The following is a 10,708-nucleotide window of genomic DNA, read 5'->3' on the forward strand; positions in this document are numbered from 1 at the left end:
AAAACAATCCATCTGCATATAAATATTACAGAGATTTTAATTTTACAGTTCACTCTGAAGCCTCTGGTCTCCATAAATACATTCCTGTGGCTATGTTTTAATTAATCTGTATAAATACAAGTACTGTATAATTAATACAAAATTATTACTTTAAAATAAGTTATTATTAAATATGAGCAACAAAACTAATTTCTGAATGTCTAAAGTTCCAGCTTTTCAGGTAAAGGTCAGAAGAGGGCAACATACGCAAGAGAGATTTTGAAGTCAAAGGCTGAAAACTTCCTTGGCTACGGAGCACTGCCTACCTTGGCCAAAACTGACTCAGAGGTGTCAAATCTCAGCCTATGAAATACAGAAAGAGTTGTCTGATTCCAGTGCAGATGAGAAGGATAGGAGCATGCTTTTGAAAGTAATCAGTGTGCAACACTGAAGTGGAGTCACAAACACTGCTCTGCAGTCTTCGTTTTCAAAGAAGGCAGCAATACATATCCATCTGTGCCCAGCTGGTTTGCTATTTCTGGTACAGATTAAAAAATGTACTGCAGCTATGGGCAGGATTTTTTCCACAGTAGTTAATCAATTTGGGTAGTAGTAAGAGCTTTTGGAGACATTCCTTCAAGACTAATCTGTTTTTTTTTCAGTTTTTCTTCTTGTTCCCTCCCTTCTTTGGGGCATCGGTACAAGCATTTTCTATGTAGTCAAACAGTAAATCCAGTTCTCCAATGGCTTTGTTCTTTCCATTCTCTCCCAACTAGAAAAGAGCAGAACACAGGTTTTAAAATCTCTACATTTTTCAAAAGATTTAAATTAGGCACGTTGAAGAAACTGCGTAGAAAACTTACTCTCCTTTCTCATAAGCAGTTCTGTTAAAGTCCTTATATCACAAAATATAAACTAGCTCATTCAGATCCAGTCTAGTATACACAGTGACTTGCAACTCAATTTCTAAGGGCTAATTAATAATTACGCAAAATATGCAGAGAGTTAACACCATAAATGAAGGAACTCTGGAACTGGAAACATCACTAGTCCCCTCTTTAACATCCCTGCAAACTTCACCTCTTACATAAATTCCAGAGCTCGCTTCAAAACTTTGTCAGCTTTAATTTAGCTAAACAACTGGAGTTTTGAATTGCACTTTTTAAAAACGGGAAAAATATACCTCTTTCATTTTGCTCTTCATTTCTTCCAGGTTCTTTTCAATATGCTCTCTGTTTCCTGAGTATTTCTAAAAAAGAGAAAATATCCAGAGGTTATATTGACAGCTGCATGTGACAATATGCTGCTTTTTTTTTTTTTTTCCCCTTTTTCACACGTTTTTATCAACCTCTAGTTTGATATCTTAGATCTGAGGTTTCCTTTCATATCACTGCCTCTTGCCACTGTTTGCAGCTTTCTGAGATTCAAGAGCAATGACAAGAATGACAGTCAGGGGAAAGAAACCCAGTACTACTTACACATCTGCCCAGCTCCGAGGTCAGGGATGCCAGAAACTGTGCCACATCCTCAGCATACGGGTACCTCTCCTTGGCCTCTGTGAGGAGGACGTCCTTCAATATAATCTCTGTAATTCTCTTCATCATGTAGCAACGGTTGTTCTCCTATGCATGCAAGTAAGAGGTCATGTTAAATTGTGGAAAGAGGCCAATGAGTGCTGAAGAGGGACATGGAATCTGTCTCTAGCTGGGAGACTCACCCTGATGTTGACGTAGATTTGCTGACCAATAAATCTATTGTCAGTGTCTTGATCTGAGACTCTGGCCTGAGGGGAAAAAAAGGGAAACGTCAGGTGAGGATTAACAGTGAACCCTGAGGTTTCATCAATAACAGTTCCAGTGACAAAAGAAATGGACACTATAAGCAGGTAGATAAGGTACAGGAAGATAAGCTTGGAAATTTTGGCTGTTTCTCTCCATAACTGCATAAGAATCAAGGTCACAGGAAAGTAAATAAGCAGAAATCTGAATTCCTGTCCCTCTTGTAAACATCAGAGGTCGTAGTGGTTATGATGACTAAACCAGAACCTGCGGGTGGCCATCCACAGCATCTCCCACAGTGCTGCATCATCTCCCACAGTGCTGCATTGTCTCCCACAGTGCAGCCCTCAAAGGTGTATGTGTGGGGGATCCACACATAGTAGAGATGGCCAAGAAACCTGTCCAGTTGGAAAGCCAGACACGTCCAGCTCTGAGAGCAAGAGTAATTAAAGATTATGTCTCGCAACTGTCCCTCTGTAGCAGCAGCCACTCCAGAGGAGCTAAGCAGCTTTCCTCGGCCACACCACCACTGGGCAATGGGACTATTCCTCATATCAACCTCTATCCTACTGCAAATGTCTGTGTTGTTTTTTTTCTGGAGAAGTGCAGAAGAAGGAAAGAGAAACGATGAAAGCAAGAAACCAGGGCACAGAAGGAGGTCCTCACATCTTGCCATGAAGGGAAAGTGGGTTACCATACCATTTCAGCCAAGGTGTAGGTGCGATTCCTGATGTAGGGCCGCTGGAAGTTGATCTTCCTGAGCCTGCAGGCTTGATGGGCACTGGAAACCATCCCTGTCCCTTTTGGAGGCAGGGGACTGGTGAGAAGAAGAGGGAGACAGCAACAGCAGCAGAAAATGACCCATACTGAGAAGCTCCTGGTCATGGTGTGCAGGGTGGCCATGGTTCACGTCCGTCCCAGGAGCTGCAGTTATAGCACTCAGCACTGTTGAGAAAGAGCAGTGTTAGCATCGGAGAGAGCAAGCAAGGGCAAAGGGAGAGAGGCACAAAGGCTGTAAGCCTTACCTTTGCTGTGATTCTAGATCAGATTCTAGTGCTCTGAAGGAGGTGAGGTGCGCCTTATATAGGGCTATCAACATCTCTCTCAGCTTTTTTGGGGGGGAGTATTGGTGGTGAATTAAAAATGACATCAGCAAGTCTCTTACTTTCCTGTATCTTCTTCTGAGAACTTCCTAACCACTACAAAACCCACAAATACAACTTCAAGGCAATAGCAACCTTCAGGTTCTTATAAAGTAAACCAATTTTTAATGCAGGGACAAAGCAGGGGCTTTTACTGGGACTGGGATCTTGAATCCTTTTCTCATAAAAACATCTGAGAAGTTCATAGATTTGTGCCTTCTGTCCTGATTGTGCCACACTAACTCGATTGGCAATTCGATGGCAAATAACATCATATATTTATGTTCATCTTCTATAATATAAGACTAGTGACCCACTGGAGCTGACGGGCGAACACAAATGGTCAGAGATCGCTCCAGACCTTGAGCACTCTGACCAGGTGTGGTTCTCACCCCAAAAAATCCCTTCCCACACTGGGCTGCACTGGAGCCATGGGCTGTCTGCCCATCACTGCATTTCTCTCTGGACATTGGAAACTGTATAGGACCAACACAGAATTTATCACATCCCTTATCCTCACACTCCCATTTTCCAAAAAATGATCCATTTTTCAGATTGTAACCAGGGCTAATAACCAGAGCTGAAGCCATGCACTTACACTTTATCTTCTTCTGACACATTCACATCCTTCAATTCTGCGTGCCTCTGTCACCCCAGTTATCTCCCATCTCATCTCTGCATGGCTCTGCGGCCTTTGGAGCTGCACCTACTCACCCTGAAGCTGCTTCCAGCAGAGCCACCATCACCACGACCTTTTCCATGACTCTCAAGTGTATTCCACCCATTCTCATGCCTGGCCTCCAACAGCAAGCCTGGATTCAGGATGCTGACCACACAGTTCATAAGCCAGGTGTACCAAAAGACTATTCAAGAACATGTTTATAAACTCTTTTCTGTGAATTTGTCATTTGCCAGGTGAATAAGCCCAGTGGGGGAGCAGGTCAATAAGAAGATGGGAGGGTGCATTACAGGTAGACAAAAACGCCAGTGAAGAACAAACTGGGAGAAATACAGGCAGAGACTGTTTCAAAGGATTGGCCTCTGAAGTGCACTCCCATGAACTCCTCTTCAAGGGCTAACACAGTCTGATAACCACCACCTGCTTTGAATTCTAAGCTAGGTTTCTCTCATTTCTCTACCAGCTCATCCAGCAGTTCAGATGTCCCAAACCCAGAACAAAAGCTGTGAACAGGAACTCTGACCCTTTCCAAGGGGAGCAATAGCCCCCTTTCTTGCTCCAGATCCTGTCCTCCTGAACTTCTAGACCCCACCTCACATCCCTCTGATCACTCAATCTCATTTGACATGGTTCCAGTTTTGCCTGACCTCTTCTGGTAGCTCTGATCTCATGGAAAGTGTTTGTGGCCTGTGCAAGCACAAGCTGTAGTACACACATCTGTTCAAATTGCGGTGAGGAGAACCACATGGTCTCAAGATTCCCACAGTGATGGATATCTAAATAACATCAGGCAGATAGATGAGGAATTAGATGCTGAATCTGCCTCCTGCCCTCTTTTATGCAGTGATTACAGGATCTCTTCTATCTGGCTTCTCTAGTATTTGCAAATCATAGACTGGGATGCATATATTTCCAGAGGAAGCATTAAGACATACTTCATGAGCCTCTCTCCCATCAGTGCTGTCAGAAATCTCTCTCAGTCATACATCATTGGCTGTGCCATGCTGTCTTCCTTCTGAGGCTTGCAAAATGTCCTCATTTCATTTGTTTGCTTTATATCTGCTGCTCACCTTTATTTTCCAGACATCGAAAGGAAAATTTAAGTTTTCATTAATTCATACTTCATGAATTTCCTTTTTATGATATTTGTAAAGCCTTTCCATTACTTAATCTTTTGCTTGCCTTTGTGGGTTATAACAACATTGCTTCCCTCTTTCTAGCTTGCTGTGAATATGGCCAAGCCCAAAAATGAATATTCAGAGTCTTTCTGGACACTAATTTTAGCAGTTCACACAGTTCTGCTTGCACATCTGTCCACAGTTGGACGTTTCCTGGCCACTTTTCACCAGGTGACTGCTGGTTCTTGATGTACCTCTGAGTTATGACACAGCCATGGTCATGGCTGCAGTTATTCCTCTTAGTATGTCAAGATAAGATGATCGGGAATGGAGATAGGCCTCCCATATTGCCAGGAGGGTCCATTTTCATTTTCAATTCGTGATTTTCTGTAGGTTTAATGTTATTTTAATATTTTAGGCTACTAGTACTGTTTAAAAAAATTAATAAGATAACATACATGTTATGGTTCTATTTTAATCAAAAAGAACAAAAAAACCCTCTCCTTTTCTATAAAGTATCTTTTGCATTGTATTTCTGAGTGTAATCACTTCAAAAATAATTATGAAATTGTTCACAGAATGCATTTTCTTCTCCATGACGTCCCAAGAACCAAACATGTATCCTACCACTGACCTCACTAATATAATTTTTAAGCGTAATTATGTGGAGTTTCCCTAATTCATTAAGAAACCATAGTGGTTGAATATTCTCGACAATGACTTCTTGACCCATATTGAACACAGAGGATTTTTTGAGGAGGACTGGAACCCTACATCATGTCTACCTCAAAAGCCACAGGCACTTCCTTCTTGCTTTGAATGAGGCCACAGGTGAATAACCAATACTGTACTTCCATGTTGTACTTCAATCTGTGTATCACTAGCACACTGCCATGCAGAAGGTTCTTCCAGCTTTAATACATTTTCAATTAGATGGGTTTGCACTGTATCATTAGAAACATCCTCAGGATCAAGCATTGGACTGGAAACATTGTCAAAAGCAGAGGTGTTGAAGACTCTCTGCATGGTCCTCTTAGGTCTTTCACCTGAAGAATGTAATTCTCGTAAGTATTTGTACAAATATACCATAGATGACAAAGTGCTCAAAACTGAACAGGCAAAACCCCTGAGCACAAGAAAGATGCAGAGCTCTTGGAAGAGGTCCAGAGGAGGGCATCTAAGGTGATCAGAGGGCTGGAGCACCTCTCCTATGAGGAAAGTTTGAGGGAACTGGGCCTGTTTAGCTTGGAGAAGAGCAGGTTCGGGGGAGACCTCATTGTGGCCTTCCAATACTTGAAGGGAGTGTATAAACCGGAGGGAGTATGACTGTTTATATGAGTGGATAGTGATAGGACAAGGGGAATGTTTTTAAACTAAGACAGGAGAGGTTTAGGTTAGATATTAGGAGGAATTTTTTCACACAGAGGATGGTGACACACTGGAACAGTTCGTCCAATGAGGTTGTGGATGCCCCATCCCTGGAGGCATTCAAGGCCAGGCTGGATGTGGCTCTGGGCAGCCTGGTCTGGTGGTTGGTGAATCTGCACATAGCAGGGGGGTTGAAACTAAATGATGACGTTTGGGGTCTTTCTCAACCCAGGCCATTCTATGATTCTGTGAATCTATCTGAAAACATCTCCAATTTTCAGGTCACTCTCATCCCCTTCACTTAGCTTCACAAGTAATTGATTATTTACTTAATCAATTTTGGATTACATTTTATTTTATTATGATAAATACTTTTAAAATGCATTATCTCATGACTGAGCTAATTCACTGCACTTTATGCAAGCTCTTCTAAGTAAGATTTTTCTTAGTCTTCCAAGGTTGGAAAACAGTAAAGCAGACTCTGAAAATATTTCAGATCACAGCAACAGAGTGGCTGAGGTTGGCCAGGCCCTCTGAGTCCATCTGCTCCATTCTTCTTACAGAGTACATACAATATTTGAAATGCATATTTTTGCCTGTCTTCATCAAAGGCCTAATGATGAATTAGACAGAGAGAATTTGTGGGAAGGAGGATTATATTATTAAAATTGCGTTGCCTGGGAACATTAGTTGAATCTGGAAAAGACCTCCGTATGGGGACACGCCAGTTCTCAGAGCAGATACCACTGACTCAGGTATTTTCCAGAGGATGTGCGATTTATATACCTCCCATGACCATGACACTTTTATACAGTGAGTAACATATTTCCTCTGTCAGTAACACTTTTGCTTGTATATCTCATATTTCATCAAACACTTTTTCTGATCTTCACTCAATTCTGCTACATAATCTCTGGATCTCTTACATAAAGAATTTTATACAATAAAAATTGTAAAATTGGTATTTCATCTTATATAAAGTCTAAGTGGATGAGAACTAATAATTCACTGTGGTCTCAATTTTCAATTACATTCTACAACAGACAATCCTTCATGGCATGAAAGCCTTTATTGTCACCTCAGAAACAGTGACATAGCGGAGCTCCAAGATAAAGCCACTCAAAGCCACAGTGAGATGACATTATGAAGCTGCTTCTGATAGTACTACTGCTACCCCAGGATCACTGATGCTATAACTTCCACTGCAGTGTCAGGAGGATTCCGTGGTGAGAAAGAAAACAGTAATTAACAGAGCCAGTGGAAGTGCAATAGATGTTAGCCCAATGGCTCTGCTTCTGCACAACTGTTGTTGACATCGATAAAACATAAAGAAAATTTTAGTTGGACTTCCCAGTGGATCCATCATTTAGCCTACATGGATGGGAGAAAAGAGAACTGAATCCATCTCAGTGCACACAGCTTCATGCCTCCATAGGTATCACTACTCACCCTTCCACCAAACAGTTCTCCTAGTTCAGAGTGTAAAATCAAGCACATACTCTGTCACTTTGTATAGTGACCTACATATCCAACTGTGTCTCGCAAAGAGTCAGATCAGGTGAACTGAAACTTCTGTGCTTCCTGTTAATGTGGTGTGCTTGCACAGCAGTGACTCAGTGGCATGGCAAAGTGGAATTACTGACATAGTGCACATTGAAGAAAACCACTCTAACTAGGAACAGAATTATGCAAGCTGGCTTATAATCTGAAATTCATGGTACATGGTTCATTAGGTTAAGAAATAACCTCAGCATCATGCATCTTGATTTACCAAGTAAAGACTTATCACGTAACAATTCCACATCATTTTCAGTAATTAAAGATGTTTTAAAGGGAAGCAACAAATTCAAGGTGAAGTACTTCTACCCAGACACTGCCCATACATCAGCACTTTCCATTGAGGCTCCTGGAGAAGACCTCAGCTGCTCAGTTACAGGGTGCTGGAGAAAGTCACAGCTCCTATCTCCTTAACAGTGGCCTTCTAGCTAGCATCTGTCCCTAGGAAGCCACAAGCCCGTGCCCCAGCCCTTTTCCATCCCAAAGTGATGCAATTATCCATCCTCAGGAGAATAACACAGCCAGCGAGCTTCCTGTTGGAGTGGGACTATTGTCAAGATCATAAGATTTATGGAGCCAAAAGGAGTCCCAAAGAAAACAACTTGCTGCCTAGCACTTAGGATGCTGTTTTCCTGGGTTATCTGTTTTTAGCTGCATATCGTGTAAGCTAAAACAGATAAACCGGCCAGAGCCAGCTTCCCCTGGAAGCATACTGCACACTCCTCATGACAGCACTCCTCAGGGAGCACGCAGCCCCATATGGCCTGGCAGGACACAAGCAAGGCTTGTCAGGACAGGAGCAATCTGCTCATCCCCCATCTCCACCACAGAGCTGGACACGCAACGCCCTGGGACGGGAAGCAGGCTCCTGTGCGTGTGTGATGAGCCCAGTGACTGGAAAGGGACCAGAGACAGGACTATCCCAGAACGATGAGTTTTCTGGATCCTGTCAGCCATTACCATTCAGCTTCAATTGGCTGGAGACACCCCAGGACACAAACACAAACCTTGAGCAAGAAGTGTTAATATATACATATGTACACACCTATAATACTCGTACACCTCAGACATAAATACAGTTAAAAGGAAAAGCATTGGGGCCCATTCAAGAATCTGCATACTTTATGACTTTAGTTACCGCAGGAAAGGTAAGTTAGCAGAAACCTAATTAGTCACATTTACAAGGCAAATGAGTGCTTTGTTGTATTTTTATTCCAGCCCCACGCCCTCTCTACAGCTTCTGCTCCCAGTGGGATTGCTGCCACATGAGATAACACCTTCCTACTGGGTTTCAAAGCCAGATGGGATCCGCACCAAAGTGCTGGCTGTGCCCAGTGGATTAATGGCAACTCCACAGCCTTCCCTGCTCCTCAGCAGATCTATAAAAGTCTGAGCAGTGGCTGGAGCCGGGGTGTTTATTTAGGTCGCTTCAAATGAAAGCTGTTGTTTGAAACAATTTGTTGGTTGCCGTGGTTTTCTTAATTGGTAAAACAACTTACATACTAATTAGAACTTTGTGTTCTCTCTCATTTCTCTGCCTAAAGGAAGTATTTTGCTTCAGGCTCTGCTAAAAGTCAGTTGAATAGCGCATAGCAGAGCTCCCACTTGCAACAGATGGCAACGGAGCTCTTTGCTGACAAAATGTACCACACAGTAAGAGCTGCTCTGACAGCAGAGCATCAGTTGCCTGCCCAGCCTTGCAGAACAGGCAGCTGTAATGAGGCGCTATGGCATTATGCAAATAAGAGCACACTAGATTTTTCAAAGAAGTTCTGCTTCTTACTGCATCTTCAAATACTATAAAGTAGTTCACTGGCTGTTTTGGATAGCAGTAGAGGAAAAAAGAAACTCCCAGTGCTATCTGTCAGGAACGATATTGGGTTTCAGGTAAAGAAAATATCTTAGTACATGGGTTTGAGTTTGAACGAAGGATAAAATGGATGACTGGTGGCTTCACATCCCTTGACCCTTCCGCAACATAGGCATGTTTTCAGCCTTAGGCCCAAGGAAAACTCAGACTGCTTGCAAGTATCAGTGAAAGCAAAACCATTTTCAGGAGGCTATTACCCACTGCACAAAGATCCAGATAAGTAATACAGAAACACAAGTCTATTTAACTACTTATTGGCATGAATCATAGAGTGGCTTGGGTTGGAAGAGACCTCAAAGATTACCTAGTTCCAACCTCTCTGCAGCAGGCAGAGCTGCCAACCACTTGATTTAAGTGCTAGATTAGGTTGCTCAGGTAAGAGAATACCAGGTAATGAAAGGCCTTTTCCCTGCTAGCAGTGGTCCATGAGAAGCTGGCTTATCTACTTCTACAGATAGTGGAGAGCTGTGAATCCACAGCAGTGAGATTCACAAAACACAGGAGCTGAAATTGTGCAATTCAACAGTTATTGCCTGGGTCCATTGTTAGGGCGCTGTATTTGTAGATCTTGTCCTTGGCAAGCTTGCAAAGCTGTTTATTCCTCAGATATATCACTTATTAGCATCTGCCTTCCTCCTTTATCTTTTTGGTCTCTCCACTTCAAGGCTTCTACGATTTCCTTGTCAGAAAACAATACACATTCACTGTATAGCACGCATTTGTAATTATTAATAAAGTGTGCACTTTTGAACTGGAAATCATAACAGGAAACATATCTGAAGGTTGGACTGAGACAGTAAGGATAACAAAAAAAAAAAAAACAAACAATTGAAATAACTAGACAAACAATAGTAGAAAGCAGGCATAAAGAATTTTGTGCTTGCCTCAAAGGCTTCAGAAGCTTTACACCAGCACTATTTTAAAGGGATATTTTGTCTATATTTCTCCTAAACACTTCTGTCCAAAAATAAATTCACTTAGAGCATTTGAAGCAAAGGCTAAAATCTGTTCACATGAGAAATGCCATGATGACATGTAGCATGCCACAGGCTTCCATTTTCATCCCTAAAGTGGTTTTTACACTCATGCAACAAAAACATCTTCCTCCTTTACCATTTTCATCGTCTTCTTGCCATCCATCACTGGACTCACAGTGCAACACTGTAAGCAAAATTGGCACATAAGCTGTTAAAACATTTTTTACTTCCAGGCTTCAA

The 10,708-nt window shown here is 42.1% G+C and overlaps 1 protein-coding gene across 1 annotated transcript; it reads right to left on the reverse strand.

The window, feature by feature from the left end:
* Positions 1–2,829, reverse strand: IL22 (interleukin 22). Its single transcript, XM_003202049.4, has 6 exons — positions 2,783–2,829; positions 2,457–2,702; positions 1,697–1,762; positions 1,458–1,601; positions 1,163–1,228; positions 1–751 (listed from the first exon to the last, which is right to left on the reverse strand). Exons 2-6 carry the CDS (start codon positions 2,658–2,660, stop codon positions 638–640), a joined length of 594 nt encoding a protein of 197 aa, XP_003202097.1. The 5' UTR covers positions 2,661–2,702; positions 2,783–2,829; the 3' UTR covers positions 1–637.
* Between the last annotated feature and the right edge of the window lie 7,879 nt (positions 2,830–10,708).

This window comes from Meleagris gallopavo, chromosome 1, assembly GCF_905368555.1.
Source record: "Meleagris gallopavo chromosome 1, MGAL_WU_HG_1.1, whole genome shotgun sequence".
Classification (NCBI taxonomy): domain Eukaryota; kingdom Metazoa; phylum Chordata; class Aves; order Galliformes; family Phasianidae; genus Meleagris; species Meleagris gallopavo.